Genomic DNA, 21,726 nt, shown 5'->3' on the forward strand with positions numbered 1-21,726 from the left:
TGGAAAGCGCTATAGTTACTGCTATAACGGTACTAACTGGCTAGGATCCTTTAGGGTATGAGTTTCTGTTATTTTGATTAGAGCCTAAACGAGGATAGACGTGAGTACTGATAGATTCGATGGGTGTGTGTCTTCAGGTAGTGAGATGATTTAGTATGGTTGATAATAACTTTGTACTATGCTCTGGTATATGAGGCACATCTATACAGTGTAAACAAACGGAGTATGTGAACAGTGGAAATATTGTATTCATTCATTCAAAAACGTAACTTGATGATATCAAAATAATGCAAAAGTGTAAGGAAAAAAAATAAAAGAGGAGGGATGTTCCCTCCTGCTTTTCTATGGATCTCATCTCCCATCCCAACCCGCCGCCCTCCGTGATTTTATCTAAGTTTGACATCATATCATAACATAACTATCTTTGTCTGAAGTCTCAAAATTATCATATTTTACGCATCCCAGGTCTCCAGACCAGTCAGGACACAGCCCTCCTCGCCTTCCTGCTTGACCTGGAGTTCACCGATCTGGTAGACCGTCTGGCCCTCCTTCTGGAGGAGTTCCGTGATGGCACCCTCGGAGCCCTTCTCCACAGCCAGGATCATACCCACACCGCAGTTGAAGGCGCGGGACATCTCCATGGCGGTGACGTTACCGTTCTGCTTCAGCCAGCGGAAGACAGGGGGCAGCTCCCAGGTGGAGACGTTGATGTGCGCGGCCAGAGTGGCGGGCAGCATACGGGGCACGTTGTCAAGCAGACCACCACCGGTGATGTGAGCGAGACCCTTGATAGCGGCGGAAGAGGTGGCCAGGGCCTTCAGGAGGGGCTTGACGTAGATGCGGGTAGGGGTGAGCAGGGCCTGGCCCAGGGTCTGGGGACCCGTGGCCGAGGGCATGGTGAAGGGAGCGGGGTCCTGGTACGACAGACCCGAGCGCTCAACGATCTTGCGGACGAGAGAGTAACCGTTCGAGTGGGGGCCGGACGAAGCCAGGGCCAGCAGGACGTCACCAGCCTTCATGGCGGTGGTGTCGGGCAGGATAGTGCGGGCGTTGGGGCCGGTGGTGTTGATGGCACCGACGGCGGCACCGACGGCATCGTAGGACTCATCGATGAAGAGACCGGGCATCTCTGCGGTCTCACCACCGATCAGGGCGCAGCCAGCCTGGACACAGCCCTCAGCGACACCGGAAACGAAGGCAGAGGCAGTGGGGACGTCGAGCTTGCCGCAGGAGTAGCAGTCCAGGAAGAAGAGGGGCTCTGCACCCTGGACGACCAGGTCGTTGACGTTCATGGCGACCAAATCGATACCAACGGTGTTGTGCACGCCAGCAGCGTGGGCAATCTTGAGCTTGGTGCCGACACCGTCAATGGCACCGATGAGGGTAGGGGATTCGGGGTGGTAGGTGGAGTTGGCGGCGGCCAAAGAGAAGAGACCACCGAAGCCACCGATGACGGCGTCGGTACCGGGGCGCTTGGTCTGAGCGACGGAGCTCTTGATCTTCTGGACGAGGTCATTGCCTGCATCGATAGAAACACCGGCGGCGGCGTAGGTGAGAGACTCCTGCTGAGCAGCGGCAGCATCGCGCTGGCGGAAGGCCCGGTGGGCGATATCCTTGCGGTAGAACATGTCCTCGAAGTGAATGGTGGCGACGCCCTCGTAACTCTTGCGGACGGCCTCCTCGAGGCTGGATGCGGTGGCCGTGGAAGCAATGACACGGCCGCCAGCGGTCTGGAGCTCGTCACCGACGAGGTTGGTACCAGCGTGGAAGATCAAGGTGCCTTCGGGGGTAGGGTCCAGGGTGATCTTCTTGCCCTTGGCGTAGGAGTTGGGGTAGCCACCGGCCACGGCGATAACAGTGGTGGAGAAGTCGGGCTTGACATTGATAGAGACACCGTCGAGCCAGTGCTCGGTGCAGGCGACCATGATCTCGGCCAAGTCGGTGTCGTCGGTGAGCAGAGGGAGGAGAGTCTGAGTCTCGGGGTCACCACCGCGGACATTGTACTCGAGAACCTTGGGGCCATCCTTGGTCATCATGAGACCGGTGAAAAGGATACCAACGAAGGGGAATCCTATGAAGTGAGGATAGTCAGCGAATGGAAAGTAACCTAGAAACGGATATAGGGGAAGACAGACCATCTCTGCGCATGCCATCGACGGAGGGCTGAATGATGGAGCGGTCAATCTGAGCGAGAACCTCCGGGGAGGAGATGGGGGTCGGGGCGTAGCAACCCATGCCACCGGTGTTGGGGCCCTGGTCGCCATCGAAGATACGCTTGTGGTCCTGAGCGGCGGGAAGGGAGCGGATAGTGTAACCATCACTGAAGGTCAGGACACTGAGCTCGTCACCCTCGAGGTACTCCTCGATGACGACCTCGCTACCGGCCTCACCGAATTGGTTCTCGACCATCATTTCACGGAGGGCCTGGTGGGCCTCCTCCTTGGTAGTGGGGATGATGACACCCTTTCCACCGGCCAGACCATCGGCCTTGATGACGACCTGGTGAGAGACGGAGTCGAGGTACTGGCGAGCAGGCTCATATTCGTAGAAGTTCTCGTAGGCGGCGGTGGGGATGTTGTGACGCTTCATGAAGTCCTTGGAGAAGGTCTTGGAGCCCTCCATGCGGGCAGCGGCCTTGGAAGGACCGAAGCAGCGGATACCAACTGAGTTCGGGCGATTCACGGTCAGTTACACGAGGTACTGCGATTGCTCCATGTTTAAAGGACGGACTCACCGGCCTGGAAGTAACCCTGGATGCCGTCGACGAGGGGAGCCTCAGGACCGGGGACAACGAGGTTGACACCGTTCTGCTGGGCGAAAGCAACGAGACCGGGGTAGTCATTGCCCTTGACGTTGACGCTCTGGATCTTGCTGTCGGGACCCTGAGCGGTGCCTCCATTGCCGGGAGCGACGTAGACAATGTCGACGCGGGGAGACTGGGTCAGTTTCCAAGCCAGCGCATGTTCACGGCCGCCATTGCCGACGATGAGAACGCGCAACCGTTCCGTAGTCATAGTGAAAGGTGCAGGGTTCTCTGAGGACCTGATTGACAAGAATAAGGTCAGAGAAGAAGCACAAATGTGCGGTTAAAGGGTGGTGAGAGGAGAGGAGGAGGAGAGAGAGAGAGGGAAAGGAAGAGAGAGTGTGGAGGAGAAGATGGAGTGGATGGAGGGGCAAGTGAAACCCCCCATTGGGATACTTTGACTCATGGTTTCTTTCGGTCAAATGCCCCAGAACAAGTCCAGTTGTGCAGAATTCCATGCAAAGAGTAAAACAATTCTTTACTTACCTCGAGACCAAACTGCACACAGAGCTAGAAGAGCGAGAATGAGGAGCGAAAGAAGCAATGGGAGCAAACAAGAAAACCCAAACTCAACTTTGTCGCTGGGATTTTTTTTTGACTTTTTTTATCGATTGGCGGCACGGCGGGGCCAATCAATTGCACCTCCGACCCCGGATTCGGAGTACAGCAGTGGGCATGGTACAGAGTATAGTAAATAGCTATTTAGTTGGATATCTCGGAGATTAAAATGTGTAAGAAAGAATTATAGGTAGTAACAGAGACTTCAATTCTTTTTATCTTCATATCTCATATCCAAGAAGATCTCTCTCAAGTGTCAAGTCGCACTATCTCAGCTATACTCCGCGGGTACTTTGGAGATTACTGGCTGGTACTTCCTGGTACTTCTTGGGTACATTGCTTGTTATCGATACCCGTTTGTATGGACAGACAAATACCACGCTGTATCCAGTCCCGTATCTTATTTCCGTATTGATCATACCAATTACAAACAGCGTATTAGATGAACCTCCCCGGGCGGTGAACACACCCCGACGGGCAGAAAAGCCGAAGCGCGGCGAAGCTTCGAAGGCAAAAAAAATGTAGCTTTTCGATCAATTCCTCAATTCATTCCTTCTCAGCGTCCCTTCCATCCCTCAAATCCTTCTTTGGCTGCTTCTGCACTCTTCTCCCATTGTCGCTCGTTGATTTGGCCCGAATGTATCGGGCCACCCTGCGGTCTGTCTCAGACCCTTTGCGCGAGCATGTCTGTCTCTCATGCTTAGCTCGCGGCCTCGAAGCCCAGCCCTGGGCTCGCCGCTTCCACACCGCGCCCAGGTTGCGCTCCCAGGCCACCGAGACTTCTTCCACTGTCGCCATTGAAGAGCAGCTGAAGGCACTAGAGAAGGTACCTATGCGACATTGAGATGCTCCCATGAAGAGCCACTAAGCGGAAGCTTGAAAACATGTGAATGCTAACCGCCTGCTGCTGCGGACAGAATCTCCCGGATAGAAGGACACCCGCCCATGTGAAGAAGTCCCTTCGGACGCAAAACTCCAAGTCACCCCAGAATGCGGACAAGAAAGCGGTCCGAAAGGCCGCCAAGCAAGAAGCGATGAAACTGCGCAAGACGGACCCTGCAAACCAAGCAGCCGACACCGAGACTTCGAAGGAGGAGAAGAAGCAACCGGAGCCGAAGGACAAGAAGGATCAAAAAGCTCGCGCGCAGCAGAAGGCAGCTCCTGACTCTTCAACATCTCCCAAACCGCAGGTATCGGTCAGTCAGCTTCACCTTCCCACTTGGTCTAGCCAGAGTCTAACTCCCATGCTAGGCCAACAAACAGTCTACCAAACTACAGCTTCCTGTTCCGATCACCGGAAAGGACACCGGAAAGATCAATGCAGACCGCGACTCCGTGAAAGGTGCGTCTTCCTCAAGCGACTTGTGAAATCTCCTACTGGATCACTAACTAGCGCAAAGCCCTGGATGTCGAGACTCCCGAAGTCCCGCAACTAGCCTATGGTCTGGACAGAGTGCTGTTCAAGTAAGTTGCTTTCCTCTCACCCAAAAAAACAATCGAAAACAAAGCGGAGCTGACAGCTACTGTCACATACAGCCCGGGAGTCTACCATCTTCGGGATCCCCGATCGCGCGTCTACAATTTCGATCCATACCTTGGCTCCATTATGCCTGTCACGGAATTCGACTTCGAAGCGCTGAAGGAATACATCACCTCCTCCAAGGACGAGCAGTTACGGGGCCTGGCGCAGAAGGAGAAGAAGAAGTATATTGGCTCCTCTTCCAGTATGACATCCGTATTGTCGCACTTCCACTACCTTCTGTCCTACTGGAGAGAGGTCAACATCCAACAAGTATCCCGGGGCTTTCAGGAAAGGCTGCGGACCTTCACGCGGCTCTTGCGAGCTCCCTCGGCCATGTTCCTGCGCTACCAGAACGGCGTCTATGCCATCGATGCCGATAAGGAGCATGACACGGCCAACATTCTCATGAACCTGGGTAAATCGATGGAGAAGCTCTTGACTATGCCAAAGGAGGAATTCGAGCGCTATCGACGATCCAGCTCCAACAAGATCTCCGCCGAAGAGGAGCAGGCAGTGCCCGAAGCCTACCACTACTCGACCTACGGCGATTTCCTGATGCGTTCACAGCTGGATGCCTACGACCCGCGGCTCCCCGGCACCGGCATGTTCGATCTGAAGACCCGGGCGGTGGCCTCCATTCGCATGGACGCCAAGAACTTCGAGCACGGCCTGGGCTACGAGATCCGGAAAGCCCACGGCACATACGAGTCATATGAGCGCGAGTACTACGACATGATCCGGGCCGCGCTCCTCAAGTACTCCCTCCAGGTGCGCATCGGCCGCATGGACGGCATCTTCGTGGCCTTCCACAACATCGAGCGCATCTTTGGATTCCAGTATCTCAGCTTGCCCGAACTAGACATGGCGTTGCACGGCCAGTACGACACCACTCTGGGAGACCGGGAGTTCCTCCTGAGTCTGCAGCTCTGGAACAAGGTTCTCAACAAGGTCACGGCCCGATTCCCCAAACAATCTCTCCGCTTCCACTTCGAGACCCGTGACTCCACGGCCGGACCACCGTACATGTACATCTTCGCCGAGCCCGTCACCGACGAGGAAATCCACGCAATCCAGACAAAGAACCAAGCCGAAATCGACGCCTACCAGCGCCGCGTACTCGACCTCCCCGGTCGCGCCGACGAAGACGACGACACAACCACCACCACCAACGACACCGAAGACATCCCCGCCGACTTCGAGTCCTCCAGCCCCGCAGACGACCTGGCCGAAGACTCTGCCACGACCAAGTCCGAAACCTCCCAAGACGAAGCCGAGACGACCCCAAGCAAAGAAATCATGGGCTTTGCCCTCACCGTCCGCAACATCGTGGATGGCGAATACGTGGACCGCCCGATCCAGTTCCAATCCCCTAACAAGTGGTCCGTGGACTACGAATTGAACCACCTCGACAGTAACAAGTGCTGGAAACTCTACAACGCGTGCCAGGAACGTCGCCGGAAGGCTCTCTCCGGCCGCGGCGAGGACGAAACTGACGTTGCGGCCAATACGTATATTCGCCGTCTCCGCGAATACGCCAAGAAAGGTCGCAAGTACCGCAAGGAGCAGAATAAGTTGGATGAGCAGGAAAAGCTGGTCGTTTTACGCGATTAAGCTTTGTCTACTACCTCTTTCCTCTGTCTCCTGCTATTCTCGGCTAGGCGGGACCGTGGATTGAAGATGATTGATTGATTGATTGATTGATGCACTGATGGATTGATCAACTCGCGGCGCGAGAAGGCATTCTATCCATCTAATCAATCAGTCAAACCATCTAATTTGCTGATCCGCCTCACTTTTCGATACCTACTATTCACCTCATCCTTACCTTCTTATAGATACCTCATGCTCCCTCACACCTTATATGTATGCATACTATAATGATCTCAAACATTCTCCTTTCACACCTCGGCTGCAAGCATTGTCGTTGTAGCCTGCTGGGTGTTGTTTCTTCTGTGAAGCTGTCTGTTCCCTCTTCTCCGGTTCATTATTGTAGACGTGATAGGTAAGTAGATACTATCTGTCTGGCTGTTGGTAGCTATTTGATCGTGGTCCTTAGAGAACAGTAAAATATAGTTGTAGTAGAAATTTAGGCATACGATACGAAAAACAGAAAGGACATCAAGTGTAAACTCAACCGAGATATCATCCCATTGTAGTAAGTAGTATACACATGTATTCACAGATGGTTGCTCTCTACACATCATATCAACAATACACCGACTGTGCTGACCCGACCAAAGAAAAGAAATAATCAATTACAGGCCACTCATTCATGGGTCACATGGTCTTTGTCCCCCTGCGGGTCAATTCTCTCCATGACGGAGAATATTCTCTATGACATTAACAATTAGGGCATCAATGGGCTTCAACGAAAAGAAAAAAAAAAAAAAACAAAGGCGATAGGTCCGCAAAGCACCATCAAAACCCAGGGTTCTCGAAAAGGAAATTTAAAGGAACGCCACCTAGCCCTTGCGCCAAATAGCAAGATGCGAAACCAAGTGCTCTTGCTTTACCTGGGGCAACTGCCCCTTGAGGCTAACACATGATAGAAGGAAAATCGGAGATGAGAGAGGGACATGAAAGAGGTGGTAAGTGTCCGGTGGACACGCCAGGATTCTGAGTACCAGCTGGCGAGACAGGACACAGAACCGAGAGAGAAAGAGAAGAGGAAAGAGAAGAGGTAAAGAAAACAACGGATGGTCAAGGATCGATGCCCTTTCTGAGAGGCAGGAGAGGAATGAACACCGGCGTCGTCCACTGCGTGGGGAATCGGTGCTTCGGTAAGGAGATGGAGGGAAAGGGAAAAGAGGAAGGGGATGGATGTAGATGGAGAGCCGAACGGTGACGGCCTAAAACACGAGGCATATTTTCGACTAGCGAAAATGGGCTTGCGAGGTATCGTGATTTGATTCATTAATCATGTTTGAGCGAAGAACGAACGGCTCCTTAGCGGGGCTTCACTCGAACTTCCCCAGGTCAAGGGGAGGAGGCGCCCACTCCAGCTGAGGAGGTCGGTCTGTTGAAACACACACAGCGCCCGATCTCATCTTCTCCAGCTTCTTGCGCTCTTTCGAGGCGCTGCCACTGAGAAAGCCGCGCAGCGTCGATGAGGCTGTTCCGTACGTACTCCGCGCACTAGCCCGAGTACTGGTGGAGACCGTACTGGAACTGCGGGCACTGCGGACGCTGCTGGACTTGCTGACCGTAGATGGTATAGGAGGCACAGGCACTGCCAGACGGGAAGAGGATGTGCTGGAGCCAGCATACTCTGGTGGTAGGATGTGAGGAGCATAGCCTGGGACTGAGAAAGGAGCCGTCTGCGGGCGTTGCCGGAGCTCAGCGACCAGGCTACTCTCCGCATCAAGTCCCTTGAACATCTCCAAATGGTCTTTCGGGCTCGTGGGCTTGATCTCCGGCGGCAACTGCACGGGAAGCTCCGGTGGTGGCTGGATTTCAGCTTCTGACACTGACACGTCTAGTTTCAAATGGTCCAGCATCAATCCAAGGCTGCCGGCTGTCGTGGGGCGTCCGTCGCTCGAAGTGTCATCGTCCAACCCGGCCATATCATCTTCAATACCGTGGGCCAAGTTGTAGTTTCGGTACAGATATCGACGAAGACGAGCCACCTCACCATCCCATTTCCGGCTCAACGACTGAAGAATAACCTCCACGTCTTGCTGCAAGAGGGGTGAGGTTTCGGCAGTAGCACTCAGGCTCGAGGCTACTGAGGCACCGGAGCGGTGACCAGACGTATGCTGCTGTTTTGATGACTTGCTGCTCGTCTTTCCATTCATGGCGGCATGTAACGAACGGCGAATAGAGCTGGTTGCCGAGCTCTGCGCCTGGCTTACATCCCGCTTCACGTTCCGGATCTCACGCCGGACCCGGTCGAGCGACTGGACGCGGTCACGATCCATATACGACAGACTCAGTAGGGATCTGTTCCGCTGCAGTCCATTTACCAGGACCGTGAACGACTGTAAGTTGATGTCATTGTTCTCACAGTATACTTCACGTAGACATTCATTGTCTTCCAGCACCGAGGCCAGGGTGTTTGCACCTTGCAGGCCCAGTTTCTGATGCTCGATCCTCAGGACTCGCAAGGACTTGTTTTTTTTCAGACCTGTCAGGGCCAGATTCAGACCAATTCCAAACCGAGCGACATCCAAATGAGCGCTTTCGCCACTGATATCCAAATCTTCAAGCGTCTCGTTCTCCTCGAACATTAGCTGGAGCGCCTTGCACGTCTCAGGGCCAGCATCATACGGAAGAGACGCCTTGGAGATGTCCAGACATTTTAGGGTCCGGTTCTTTCGCAAGGCCTCCACCAGCTCCTGGAATTGTTCCTCCTTCTTGAAATCAATCATCCTCATTGACATATGAGTTGGCGTCTTGTTTTGTGCAATGGCTTTGAAAAGGTACGAGCAGCCTTGGTCAAGTCGGTTCTCATTGACGTGAATGTGCAAATCGCGAGGAAACCCGTTGGCTGTCATGGAATGCAGGAAGATGGCGACGTCTTGACCGCTGAGTCCACACTGGTCCAGGCGAAGCACGCGCAGACCCCGAGATCGATCACTGGCCAGGTATGTGGCTATGGCATCGACGGTCTCGCGGTTCACGAGGGTCCGGCTCAACGAGAGTTCCTCCAGGCGCCAGTTGAACAATGTCTCAGGGGTGATGAGAGGCTCTGTGCCCGAGGTGCGAGAGATACGAGACAAGTCGAGCGTCTTGATCTGGCTGAAATAGCCGAGGTATTGCTGGAGTATGTCGGGGCTGAGGCGACCTTGAACACCCGAGATGTTCATCGCCTCCAGAGTCGAGGACTGGGCGACGACCGTGGACAGGAGAAGGTCAAGATCGTGAACTGACAAGCCACAGTTGCCCACTTCCAATGCTCGCATGTGACTGGACCGTTGAGACGAGGCATCCACAAGGTAGTCGAGATCCGAATCGCCCAGCTTGATACCGTTCAACACCACCCAGTCAACACTCGTCAGCTCTCGTCGGCAAATGGGGAAGATGGCTTCAGGGATTCCACATCCTGGATCGTGACTTTCACTATCCGACTTCGGAATGCGGCTCAGGGTATAGGAGAAGTCCAGACGTCGGAGCCACTTGCTCTTCAGAGTCAACGCACGCACTTCCTGGGACAACACCGATAGGTTCTCCTGACCGGGGATATGGATCGGCGCCCCGGCACGACTCAGCAGGGCGTCTTTATCCGGGCCATAGATATCGCGTAGGCCTTGCAGAACATCCAGGCTGACACCACTAAACGATATAGACCGGAAGGACTCGTTGTATCGCAGTGCTCGCAGGACGGCGATCAGCTCTAAAGCGGTATACTTCTTCTGCCGAGCGGAGGCGGGCGGCAGGAGCCTGAAACACGGGGCGTCATCGCATTGCACGTCAATGGTATATCGGATGTTGGAAGTGTCGATGTCGTAGCTAGCCGAGTAGGCGACTAATGTCCGGTCGAAGCAACCGTAATCCTCGTCCAAGCTCACCGGAGGGAAATTGCTCTCGTTGTCGAGGTCCCGAGGGACGATGAAGTCATACGGTTGTTTGATCCACAAGGGACGTAGGAACTCGGTCTGTTGTCGAATCCAAAAGGCAATCTCCACGGAATGCACGGATGCGAGGAAGACCGAGAACGGTTTCCGCGTTGGCACACGGAACGTGAGATGCAGGCTATCGTCGCCCCATTCCATGGAGAGACAGGTCAGGTTCATCAGTCCGAAAGAGGTTGCCGCATCCAGGTCACTCAAGGATACCACGGAGCTGCGGCTGGAGATCTTGTGCAACGGGATCAAGTGGAGCTTGTGCGACCCAAGGGCGAGATAACAGCCCGTCGGTGACAGCTTGGTGAGATCTTCAGATGATGCCCGTGCAGGAGACTTGCTGGACGCCATCTGGATGACCCGGAACATTCGAAAGGTCTCTGGATCATAGTCCCGCTCATACTCGAGCATGCGGACCACGCAATCCGCCGTCTTCTGATCGAAGACCAGCGGGTCGGCTCCGCGGATCAATTCCGCCGCGGAGCGTATGCCCACCATCCACAGATTCAGTTCCTGGAAGTCGGGCGTCTGCATCTGGATGAAGGTGGCTTTTTGAGCCCGTTCATCCACATAGGCCACCTCCACCGTTGACGACGGTCGGCCATCGTCCAACATGTAAACCGCAATGATGCTGTTCAAGGCAATGCCGGAAATGGACTCGCTCGCCGCGGCCAGCTGGGGGTCCTGCAGGGAACTGATGGAGGCGACGGACTGGCGGTTGGCCGCCACTGAGCGGGAGGTGAAGGAAGCCGGGATCGAGGGAAACATATCGGCGGCTTTGCTCTGGTTCTTGAACCGGACAAGATGCGTGTCGGTCAGAACCAGGTAATGGCTCTTCTTCCGCCACATGCCTCCGGTGATGGAGATCTCTCCATGGTGCAGGATGATGGAGCCAATGCCATGTCGCAGCTCGGGAGGGTCCTCGTCCAGGGATGAGCCTTTGGAGCGGCCCAGCGACCGGTCGTCATCTTCTTGGGAGTGTAGCGACCGAAGGGAACCAAACACGGAGGTTCGTCGTTTCTGTAGGGATTTCCGCCGGCTGCGAGGGCCCTCGAGCGCCACGGTAGGCAGCGCGGTCACGTAGGTGGCCGACTCCGAATCGGCGGTGCCGGGACGACGTAAGCCACGGGTGGGCGTGGCTCTCGGGGGACTGGGGTGCCGGACCCCAAAGAAACCCGAGTTGCGTCGCGATTTCTTCTTCAGAACCTGGGCATCATCGGAGGGCGACCGTTCATGAGCGGCGGGGGCGGGAAGGGAAGAGGTAGTCATTGATGGGCTGAAGACGCTCAGGCTCTTTCTCCGCTCTTTCTTCCCCAGACTCTCGGCCATGACGGGGGGCGCGGGGGGAAGCAGGAGGGCGGAGAAGACAAGACAGGGAAGAGTCGAGAACCCTAGAGGGCGAGAGGAACAGGAGCAAATTGGAATCCGAGGACGAAGTGCCACATCGAGGAGGCCGAGGTCGCGGGGGAGTAGGTCACTAAAAGGAAGAAAACCCGTAAGAAAAAAACAAGGCCACCGAACATTGGGGGACGAGGAGGAGCATGATGGGACGATAAGGATGGATAGACATGGCTGCAGGCCTAGCCTAGGAGATTGAGACCCCGGTGGTGACTAGTGAACTAGAGGGGTGGAGCAGGGCGAAGGAGCACAAATGAGGAGCTGTGGAAGGGAAGAGGGGGAGGGAAGGCAGGTGGAACATACAGCAGTCGGGCCAGCTGCCATCGATAGGAGGTGAAGAATCAAGATGGACGCGCAGAAAAGCGGCACGATTTGACGTGGCAATGGAAGGTGGAAAAGAAGGGGAAAGAAGTCAACAGAGACGGCGGGGGGAGGAGAAAAGAGAAAATGGCGCGATCTGAAATTGGGCGCTTGGAAAGAGAGAGAAAAAGAGAGAGAGGTGGAAAGGGAAGCAAAAGAAGACCAAGGAAAAGTCTCGATACCAGATGAGACAATCAATGAGATAAAAGGCGACAAAAGACAATCTTAGGATAATTCGTAACTAAAGTGGAAAAAGAAGAAGAAGGAGAGAGAGAGAGAGAGAGTATAACCAGATATACAATGGACAAGAAGAAGAGCTTAAAAATACGGAGGAGAGAGGAGAGAGAGGAAGGAAAAGAATGGGGTGGGTTGAGATTTGAGACCGATAGTAGCGAGCGAGTGAGCGGAGGACGCCAATAAAAAAGTACGAAATTGCAGCAACACCAATGCGATGGCGATTGAGATGCACGGAAGAGGAGAAAATGGGGGGGGGGAGGTGGAAGAAAGAACGTCCAAGCACACTCCGGGGCAATCAGGGACGTAAGAAAGGTTACAGTCTAGGCCGTGTCAATGGGCGAGACAACGCAACAACCTCACCACCAGAACACCGGAAAGGGGAAGACACGAGAGGGAGAGAGTGTGTAAAAGTAGACGAATGCGGACGAGGCGCACAAGATGGATATTGACTGCTTATCTTTGCCTTTCTTTCTTTCTGTCCCTTCTATTCTTCCCTGTCGTGTTTACAACGTCAACGTCTCAGCGACCCAAAGAAAGCGATTGTTCAAGCGGACCCAGTGAGGTGAAAAGATTGGATCGAACCAGTTCCTGAACGGCAGGCAATCCGGAGAAAAATGAGCTCAGGAACTTAATAGTGAACTAAGTAGACTAACTTGCAGCGCGTCTTTTGGGTTTTATGATGTCAGCGCCCGGAGCTTCTTCGGATCTCGCTGAAAATAATAATGAAAAATCGGGAATTCCGATGACTGTGTCACTGATGACAAAAAAAGAAAGAAATGTAGAGACTGAATGAGTACGAACTAGTTGACTAATTAGGAGGAGAGGAAGATCCAATTTACAATTCCCTAAGAAGAGAGAGAGAGGGAGGGAGGGAGGGAGGGAGGGAAGGAAGATGGGAGGAAGATGGGAGGGAAGATGGGAGGAGGAGGAAGAAGAAGAAGAAGAGAGAAAAGAGTGGGGAACAGAGACTAAAGGGACGAAGGAAATGACGGATCAGGGGGGCAGATGGAGATGGATGGAGAGGCAATATGGAGACAAAAGAGAAGAATGACAGAAGGGAGCAGACAGATGAAGGTGGCAATGCAACAGCACAACGAAACACAACACCATGAAATAAAAGAAAATAATAAATGATGAGCTCAATGTGGATGGATTGACATGACGAGGCGAGGGAGGAAAGAGAGTTTAGTTACTTCTCACCCTCCAGTTACTCTCTCCGGAAAGCCGATCATCCCAAGTTCGCCGAATGCAGTTGATGCTTTTTCTTGGGAGGTGATTTCTCTTTTTCTCTCTCTTTCTCTCTCTCTCTTGACCTACACAATCACTACGGAGTATCTACCTCTCTACTTCCTAAGATATCTAACGAGGATGAATAGACTACCAGAATGCACCACAAGGATGCGCAGGATGAAGAGAGCGTATGTAATAACTTTACTTCTCCTTCCACTTCATCCCACTGGCTGGTTTATTATAGAAGCAGCCGCCAACTAAAACCGCCGCCTCACCCGTCCGCCTCTCTGGGATTGCTTGTTCTTGCATCTCACTACTCCATACAGAGAGAGACAGCGAGAGCGAATGGCAAATACTGATTACTTCAGAACGACACTAATCAGCCCTCTCTCCTTCCTCCCTTCGACTCCATCACTAAACTACTTAATGACTAACTAATCCACTTACTAAACTGTCTTTGATACTCATTTCCCTGTCCCACCATTTTGTGCCCCCCAGATGGAGCCCTTATGAAGCCGATCGCCGGTGGATTGAAACGCGTTCGAGAAGCCGATCTCCAGCCGCGTAAACCCATGCAGGACTGGCCGCCTTTCTCTCTCGCTCACACCTATTCGCTTTCTCTCTCCTGCTTCAGAGCTCGAGCTCCACTTGTATCCTTCTCTCGCCCTGGCTAACCAGCTAGCTAGAATGCTGCGAGATGACTTAGTAACTACGGAGTAGCTCCAGTTGGCCACGGTCTGGAGCGCTGCCACCATGACTGACAGCTGGGTAAAATGAACTTCGGGATGATCAACCGATTGGGAGGTTGCCTGCATTTGGGTTCATATTTTCTTTTTCTTGTTCATTCTTCATTTTACGGTGTGGTGTGCACATTGCTGCCAACCAGTCTGTCTGTTTGCATCCATTCCCCTCTTCCCACCACAAGATCTAGACCCCCTTGTTCCTCCCTAGTACTTTAGGACCGACCCGACCCTAGAACAATATGAGAGAGAGGGGGGGGGAAGAAGACAGAAAGTCAAAAGAAATAAAGGGCGCAATGTTCTAGTTTTTCAGAAACAGATACCACCCTGTCAACTGGATCAACTGCCCCTGAAATCGGTCGTCATTTTAATTAGAGATCTACTGGTGTACACAAGCGGCCGATTCACCAATCTGGAGATCCTCCCGTATCCCCACCGCGGCCGTTCGGGGACTGCTGCAGCATCGCTTCTGGACTTTTGCTAGACTACTAGCTAACTAGCTAGCTAGCTACTAGCCTACTACTACTCTTAGCCAAAGCCTTCCCCCCTCCACCCCCCTCTAACGGGCTTGTCCACAGCCCGAACCTGGCCCGAAGGGTATCCAGTACGTTCCAGACTGGGCCATCGTCGTGTTTCGCCTGAACCCTTCAAACACGGGGGTTGAGATCAGTGGAGAAAACCTCAGACGCCCGAGCTAGCCGGGAAGAAGCCTGAGGGAGAAAGAAATGGACTCAGCCTCTCCGGACAGGACAAACTTTTAGCAACGAGACAAAGCCCCCGACCGACAGCTTCCCGGTATTTTTGCCTCTCACAACCACTGACAATTAGAATGACTTGAGACAACTGGGTCCGTTGTTTGATGTTGGAACTATAAATTCTCAACCCAGAAATCAACCTTTGTCGGCATCCCATCTATGCCTAGACTACCGCTTTGCTTAGTCCAGTCCCCGCGCGGCTCTCTCCGCTTGTAGTTTTTCGAGCCGTTTGACCTTGCGAATATACTTAATGTATTCATCGACTCGGCGCTCCGCCCAGATACATCCACCCAGCGTCATGGCCCCGATATGGAGAAACACTTTGAATTGGGGCGTCAAGCCGCGGTAGATCTTCGAAGCGGGGGACAGCCACTCGGAGAAGCCCTCTAACGGGCGATAGAAGAGTCGTGAGCGAATGAACTCTTTCGAAAAGGGCGATTGCTTGGGCGGAGGTTGCGACGGGGACTGTGATGGGACGGGGGCAGACGAGGGCGACGAGAACTTGAAAGGATGAGGGAGGATCATGATCATATGCGCCAGGATGGAGACGGAGCCGAACTATTCTGTCAATACCATGCCCCCAAATACACCGGACGGCTCCCACTCAAAATGAAGTGCAGAGCAACCCTTTAGGAATTAAAAGAACAGACATACCCGAAAAGCACCGGTCAAGAAGCCGCGGACGGCCTCGGAGGTGATCTCCTCCGGGGGGTCGACATTATGACGTTGATCCGAGGGGGGAGGCATGATATATGCAGTAGCTAAGCGAAGCTACTCTGTCGATATAGAATAAAAAGCAAAAGAAGAAAAAGAGAAATACCTAATGCATGCACGGCGGACAAAAGACAGTAACAGGCGCATGGCAGTTCTGCAAAACCAATGACGCACAACCCCAATTCAACCCATACGACTCGGGTCAACGAAATGCCGAGAACCAAACACCGTACTGTAAATTAGTAAAGCAAATACCGATAACTGCCTCCGCGGGTCCGAAACCGCAGTTTCGCAGAAAAAGATCTTGATCAATCAGCGGAAGAGATTACCAACGAAACTATCCTCCACTCTCTACCAACTCTACTACTACCTACTTTACTCAATTGAATCCAATTCATCCAGCATCACACTTACCACCACACCACACCACATCATACCCACCAGATACCACACAAGACAAAACACCACCAAAATGCCCCCCCTTCCCCCCCGCACCGCATCCATCACCCGGATAACCAACGAAACCAAGATCCAAATCTCCCTCTCACTGGACGGGGGCATCCTACCCCCCTACGAACCATGCACTCACTTCCCGGCGCCCTCAGACCCCGCCGAAGCCGAGGCAAGCAAGAAGGGGATTATCCCGGACAAAGCCTCACCGCACGCAACCCAATTCACCCCGACGCAGCAAATCACCATTAACACGGGCATCGGATTCCTGGATCATATGTTGCATGCGTTGGCGAAGCATGGTGGGTGGAGTTTGGCTGTGAGGGCTAAGGGGGATTTGTTCAGTACGTTCATACCCACTATTCTTCTGTGCATTTTCTCTATCTTGGGGGGTGGGAGGGGGTGGGGAAACGTGCGCTATTAAGGGAGGTATTTAGGCAATGCTAATATGTTTTCTTGGTATTGGTATAGTCGACGACCACCACACAACGGAAGATACATTCCTTGCGCTAGGCAGCGCATTCACCGAAGCCCTGGGGGCAAGGCAATCGCTTGCGCGATTCGGACGGGGCGATGCGCCGCTGGACGAGGCGTTGTCGTGGGCGGTGATTGATCTGTCGAGTCGGCCGTGGGCGGTGATTAACATTGGGTTCCGGAGGGAGAAGATTGGGGATTTGAGTACGGAGATGATTACGCATGGATTGCAGAGTTTTGCGCAGGCCGCGGGGGTGACGCTGCATGTGGGGTGCACGTATGGTGATAATGATCATCATCGGGCGGAGAGTGCGTTTAAGGCGTTGGCGGTGGCGATTCGGACGGCTTGTACGAGACGCGTGGAGGGGGAGGTTGGGGCGGGGGATGTGGTTAGTACGAAGGGGGTTCTTTAAATATGTTTCTTGTATGGATGGTATGTTATGATGATTATGTTGGTTTGGTTTGACTACAGTCAGTTTTGAATGGGATGCATATAGTAGTATACTATTTATACAACACTATGTGTGATGTTGTATGAGTAGGTGGAGGGTCAGGTAGAGACACCCATGGCTTGTGTTGCCCGTGTCCAGTATGCCTTCCTATCGTCGTTGGCATTGGTCCCTACGCAGTTGGTGATGTATGCTGCCCAGCCTGCCTCGGACCCCGACTGCAACTGGGACCGCACACTAGCCGAGCACTGCGTGGTCAGGAACCATGCTCCGGAGCCAAAGTCGTAGTCTTCGTTTGAGAGCAAGAGGTTCAGCACCCCCGTCACGTCCCCGGATACGCTGGGGAGTTGGTCCGCGAGCGCGGGGATAGAAGCCGCGTATTCGGCATTGTAAGAGGGCGATTGCATGTTTCGTGCTGTATACCATCGTTAGCATCTACCTCTCTATCTGGCATGGCAGGCAGAGGATGAAGGTGGAAATACGTACTGCCCTGCCCAGGAACACCGGGAAAGTGATTCTTGTTGTACTTGAAATCGCCGCTTTCAAATGCCATGAGTCCAATCACGGCTGCTTGCTCAGCGCGAGACGTCACGCCATAAGTGTCAAAAGACTTTGTGATATGCGGGACTGCTTGCTCCGCAGTTGCGCATTCCCCGGCTGCAGGTGGATTATCGCATGTATTGGATGTAGGAGCAATAGCCTCGAGCTGCGCCACGGTGAGGGAGGAACTATCTCGGGCAAGGATCCGGCCGGCCGGAGATGCATATGCCAACAAGGGCATGATGCACATGCTGCTCAAGATTGATGTTGACTTCATGTTGCTGAGACCCCAAGTGAAGTAGGACAAAGGACAAGACTGTTAAGAACAAAAGACACCGTGAGCCTGCACAAGTACCATAAGAACAAGGATCATCGACAGGGACAGCCCCTTTATATGTCTTTCAGAGCATGTCATTGTTGAGACCCAGCATGCCTGATCGACTCCGCATTCCTGAGGGTGGATCAGGGTCTGGAGGGTCCTTCATCAGCCAGAGGCATCTCACATAGCCTGGCCTGTCGCCACATGTTGGTTGGACTTTTGTTGCATCTGGCGACACTGCGTTGGCATGTCCGGAAATTGCCAGAGATACCTCTGCCCAAATGTATCAAGTATCATGCCTCCTTGTGCTGATATTGACGGCGATTGGATCCTGGCGAACCTCCGGCAAATGTGAAACGCCCGTCTTGAATCTTCCCCATGACCAGTTGTGCTTATCTGACCACCGGACACCTTGATTGGTCGTGTCGCATGTATGATCTGCAGACTGACTTTCAAGCCTCTTTCTTCAGGGCCTGCATTGGTCGTTAGACGTGTTCATGATTGGAGTTAGCCTCACGAAGCAGGAAACATAATATTACATAATCAAGGAGTTAACACAGTAGTGTCGAGATAATCACATATTAGTTTTATTTTGCCGTCCAGCTAGCCCCAGGCGTCTGAGCTGATAGTTCGGTTCCGTCTACCCAAAATCGAAAGCAAGTCTATGTAGTAACAGTAAAAGAGGTAAGGTGTAAACAGACAGGTGCGAAAGGAACAACTGTGGGTTCAAGAAGAGAAGGTCAAAGAAAGAAAAGAAAGGTAAATCCGGACATATAAGAAAGACAGATACAAGGTGAGCGCGCTGCCTAGCAGGTTGCCTCGCACAGATCAGAGAATCTTGCCAAAACATGTACAAGCCGTCATGTGCTTCAAGAGAAGCACTGCTGTTAATCCATACCCGAAACTCCGTACATGCACCCCAGAAATCAAATTTAACTCCCTGAGCGGATGATATAAAACACACCTGAGCGGCTACTCCACGGGCACGATGAAAAACGGCCAGGTGGAAAGTGTCAGGGCGCTGGAAGGCTGAAAGGCACACAAAACATGATACAAAGGGCGACGCTTAATCGCGTCTGCTGTAGAGTTCGTACGACGTTTCGGTAACGCCGGCGGCCTCTTCGTCCTCCTTGAAGCTGACGCGACGAAGAAGGGTAGGCATCATACGCCGCCCCATCCTTGTCGGCGAAGACAGACGGGAACTCGAAACAAAGGAAGGAATCTTCGAGTAGCGGTAACGGTACTTCGATCCCAACAGCATGATGCGCGCATACAGCCACCAGAGGGCAAATCCAACAACGGCAGCCAGGAAGAAGCCGCACACGGTGAGGAACACCCAGTGCTGGCCCATCCAGAAGATCAAGCGGGCATCCTTGCCGTGCCAGCTGTTGCCTACGTGGTGCGTGAAGAAGCTCCACGAGTACCGGTTGTACTCATCGCGCATCAAGATGCGGACACGGCCAGACTCGCTGGGGTTGGTCTGCATGTACTCTTTCCAGATCACCGACAAAAACAGGGGACCAGTCGAGTACATAACCGTGATGTACGGGAGGAGCCAATGGCGGTCGTACGACTGCAGTAGCTCAATTGTACGCAGGAAGAAGGGGTGCTGGGGAACAGATCCCATGGCGTCGTTGGAGATACCGGTAGGAACAGTGCGACGGACCCAGGCAGGGTAGGCGAGGAGAGGATCTAGCCGGCGGTTGCATCCCTGAGATACGGTCAGAAAAGGTTACAATTGATGGAGCATGGGTTATACACACATCGTCAAGGTCAATGTAGGTGCCACCGTAGTGTGCGAGGACGAAGTAGCGGATCGAATCAGCACGCTGAATAGGGTACTTGTAACCATCGAAGGTCTCAAGGAACCAGGGGTACTCGTTGGCGATGAATTCGCGCGACTTCTCGTTGGTCCAGAGCTAATTAATTGCACGTTAGTAAGAATACTCGAATGAACGAGTCGTACATCGGAAAAGGCTGAGCATACAATGTATTCGTAGTCCGGGTGCAAATCAATGCAGCTCTGTTGAGCCTCCCTCCACACCTCCGGGATCGTTTCGTTCTTGTATGTCTGGTGGATGATCTTGGGGATGATCTGAGGGCGTTGCTCGATCAAACTGGAGTTTGGCGAGGGGAGCTCGGCGCGGTGGATAGCGTCGGCGGAAGCATCTTCCACTAGCAGGGAGAGTAGTGTAAAGACGCTGCGCACGAGGAATGTGACGATGACGAGGTTTGCGATGAGGAAAATGAGAAGTCCACGTCGCATATTGAAAGAGGGTGCAGGGGCCCTGAACGACACCTGCTCGGTAGGGAAGTGCGCAAGTGTACAGACGTGAGGCGGATTCGTATCCCGATGCAAGGACTAATCCTCTGATTGATTTATCGCAATTCGTAAATTCGTGTCACGGAAAAAGGAAAGGTGCAGACGGCCGTGAGGACTGAGACCTAATCGAACGGTATCTGCTCTTTTCCACGGGAAGGGCCTGGGGGTGATGGTGCGATTGTGTACACCGGCGGAGAATAGATGCGAGGCTCAACACGGTACTACTAACATAGACTCGTAGGACAGGAGTGGGTGCACCGGCAACGTTTAGGCAATTGCAACGCGAGCGTCCGCGGGGGGATAATGACCTAGGGTCGTCAAGGTTGACTGAAGGAATGAACGGCCGTGGAACTGGCTGGTTGGCTCTTTTTTCCCCTTTTCTGCTTTTAGTTTACTCTGCAGACGGATTGTTGAGTCTAAGAGTATAAAGCGCGAACAAGGTAACTGAACCAGGAAAGGACCGGCGCAAGGGTGAAAGAGAAAGTTTGGACCACGAGACGACCACTTAGTAGTAGTATAGAACTAAGCAGTAGTGGTGGTGGTGGAATGGCCTAGTAGTAGTAGTATGGGAGGTTGATCGGAAGCCCCAATGGCGCTGGACTGGACGGGCGGGGAGGGAATTTATTGGGGAAAGTGAGGAAAAGAGGAAGCCACAGAGGCGTTGTTTAAGTAATTGTAACCCAAAGCAGACAAGAAGATTGGAAAACAATTTAAGTAGAGGGAGTGCGTAATTTTACTTGGGTCGCAAGGGTGGGAAACAAAAAAGGGAAGGGGAAAAAAGAATTATAAGATAATGAATGAAGGAATGAAGGTTGATAGGCAGAGAGCCAGGTACTTGAGGGGTGTGTGTGTGGAAGGAACGAACGACGCCTTAGCAGCAGAGCCGTGGCATCAACTAGTAAGTAAGTACTAGTAGTAGGAGTAGGGAACGAGGAAGAGGGCAGTGTAGCCGTCGAAAAAGGAATGCTTTTGCGAGGTACCTGGGGAACTGGGAAAGAGAACGGATAAAGCCAGCGAGCGAGCGAGAGAGAGAGTTAGGAAGAGGGGAGGAGGCGGGCGGCGAGTGTCAACAACGGCCCATGGTTACGGAGAGCCCTGAATGGTCGGAATTGCGCTGAATGGACCGTCATCAGCGCCAGGGGACACAGCTTCGGGTTAAAGGGGGGCAGAAACTAAGGAAAGGCGCCTGGGGGAAAGAAAGCGAGACTGAGAGACAGACACAAACAGAGAGAGAGAGAGAGAGCAAAACAGTGGGGAGACACCAAGCCAAAGAAAAGTGGAGATGCTGGTGTG

At 53.1% G+C, this 21,726-nt stretch overlaps 7 protein-coding genes across 7 annotated transcripts; 2 read left to right on the forward strand and 5 right to left on the reverse strand.

Annotated features, from left to right (window-relative positions):
* Window positions 1–301: 301 nt before the first annotated feature.
* On the reverse strand, window positions 302–3,333 carry ade1 (bifunctional aminoimidazole ribotide synthase/glycinamide ribotide synthase). Its single transcript, XM_025528315.1, has 4 exons — window positions 3,290–3,333; window positions 2,735–3,042; window positions 2,136–2,663; window positions 302–2,071 (listed from the first exon to the last, which is right to left on the reverse strand). Exons 2-4 carry the CDS (start codon window positions 3,012–3,014, stop codon window positions 453–455), a joined length of 2,427 nt encoding a protein of 808 aa, XP_025390417.1. The 5' UTR covers window positions 3,015–3,042; window positions 3,290–3,333; the 3' UTR covers window positions 302–452.
* A 602-nt stretch (window positions 3,334–3,935) lies between these two features.
* BO83DRAFT_406344 (mitochondrial mRNA processing protein PET127) lies at window positions 3,936–6,785 on the forward strand. The gene is made up of 5 exons (XM_025533876.1): window positions 3,936–4,187; window positions 4,279–4,557; window positions 4,613–4,703; window positions 4,762–4,825; window positions 4,898–6,785. The coding sequence occupies exons 1-5, from the start codon at window positions 3,999–4,001 to the stop codon at window positions 6,492–6,494; spliced, it is 2,220 nt and encodes a 739-aa protein (XP_025390418.1). The 5' UTR covers window positions 3,936–3,998; the 3' UTR covers window positions 6,495–6,785.
* Window positions 6,786–7,840: 1,055 nt separating this feature from the next.
* Window positions 7,841–11,773, reverse strand: BO83DRAFT_307498 (uncharacterized protein; the record flags this gene model as incomplete). Its single annotated transcript, XM_025527337.1, has 2 exons — window positions 7,841–8,305; window positions 8,357–11,773. The coding sequence occupies 2 exons, from the start codon at window positions 11,771–11,773 to the stop codon at window positions 7,841–7,843; spliced, it is 3,882 nt and encodes a 1,293-aa protein (XP_025390419.1).
* A 3,571-nt stretch (window positions 11,774–15,344) lies between these two features.
* Window positions 15,345–15,911, reverse strand: BO83DRAFT_308191 (uncharacterized protein; the record flags this gene model as incomplete). Its single annotated transcript, XM_025527359.1, has 2 exons — window positions 15,345–15,722; window positions 15,819–15,911. The coding sequence occupies 2 exons, from the start codon at window positions 15,909–15,911 to the stop codon at window positions 15,345–15,347; spliced, it is 471 nt and encodes a 156-aa protein (XP_025390420.1).
* Window positions 15,912–16,159: 248 nt separating this feature from the next.
* Window positions 16,160–17,215, forward strand: his3 (imidazoleglycerol-phosphate dehydratase HIS3; the record flags this gene model as incomplete). The annotated part of the gene is made up of 2 exons (XM_025534614.1): window positions 16,160–16,672; window positions 16,800–17,215. Exons 1-2 carry the CDS (start codon window positions 16,351–16,353, stop codon window positions 17,213–17,215), a joined length of 738 nt encoding a protein of 245 aa, XP_025390421.1. The 5' UTR covers window positions 16,160–16,350.
* Window positions 17,216–17,344: 129 nt separating this feature from the next.
* On the reverse strand, window positions 17,345–18,090 carry BO83DRAFT_355842 (uncharacterized protein). Its single transcript, XM_025529165.1, has 2 exons — window positions 17,738–18,090; window positions 17,345–17,666 (listed from the first exon to the last, which is right to left on the reverse strand). Exons 1-2 carry the CDS (start codon window positions 18,066–18,068, stop codon window positions 17,353–17,355), a joined length of 645 nt encoding a protein of 214 aa, XP_025390422.1. The 5' UTR covers window positions 18,069–18,090; the 3' UTR covers window positions 17,345–17,352.
* A 1,086-nt stretch (window positions 18,091–19,176) lies between these two features.
* On the reverse strand, window positions 19,177–20,376 carry BO83DRAFT_386348 (glycosyltransferase family 32 protein; the record flags this gene model as incomplete). Its single annotated transcript, XM_025532663.1, has 3 exons — window positions 19,177–19,821; window positions 19,874–20,029; window positions 20,098–20,376. The coding sequence occupies 3 exons, from the start codon at window positions 20,374–20,376 to the stop codon at window positions 19,177–19,179; spliced, it is 1,080 nt and encodes a 359-aa protein (XP_025390423.1).
* Between the last annotated feature and the right edge of the window lie 1,350 nt (window positions 20,377–21,726).

Source organism: Aspergillus eucalypticola (assembly GCF_003184535.1).
Source record: "Aspergillus eucalypticola CBS 122712 chromosome Unknown BO83scaffold_6, whole genome shotgun sequence".
Lineage (NCBI taxonomy): Eukaryota > Fungi > Ascomycota > Eurotiomycetes > Eurotiales > Aspergillaceae > Aspergillus > Aspergillus eucalypticola.

Coding starts and splice junctions, on each gene's coding strand:
- ade1 (XM_025528315.1), bottom strand. CDS start 3,014: ATGACTACGGAACGGTTGCGCGTTCTCATCGTCGGCAATGGCGGCCGT. Junction 2,664..2,734: donor CCAGGGTTACTTCCAGGCCG/GTGAGTCCGTCC, acceptor GCCCGAACTCAG/TTGGTATCCGCTGCTTCGGT. Junction 2,072..2,135: donor CGATGGCATGCGCAGAGATG/GTCTGTCTTCCC, acceptor CTCACTTCATAG/GATTCCCCTTCGTTGGTATC.
- BO83DRAFT_406344 (XM_025533876.1), top strand. CDS start 3,999: ATGTATCGGGCCACCCTGCGGTCTGTCTCAGACCCTTTGCGCGAGCAT. Junction 4,188..4,278: donor AGCTGAAGGCACTAGAGAAG/GTACCTATGCGA, acceptor TGCTGCGGACAG/AATCTCCCGGATAGAAGGAC. Junction 4,558..4,612: donor CTCCCAAACCGCAGGTATCG/GTCAGTCAGCTT, acceptor CTCCCATGCTAG/GCCAACAAACAGTCTACCAA.
- BO83DRAFT_355842 (XM_025529165.1), bottom strand. CDS start 18,068: ATGAAGTCAACATCAATCTTGAGCAGCATGTGCATCATGCCCTTGTTG. Junction 17,667..17,737: donor CGGTGTTCCTGGGCAGGGCA/GTACGTATTTCC, acceptor GATGGTATACAG/CACGAAACATGCAATCGCCC.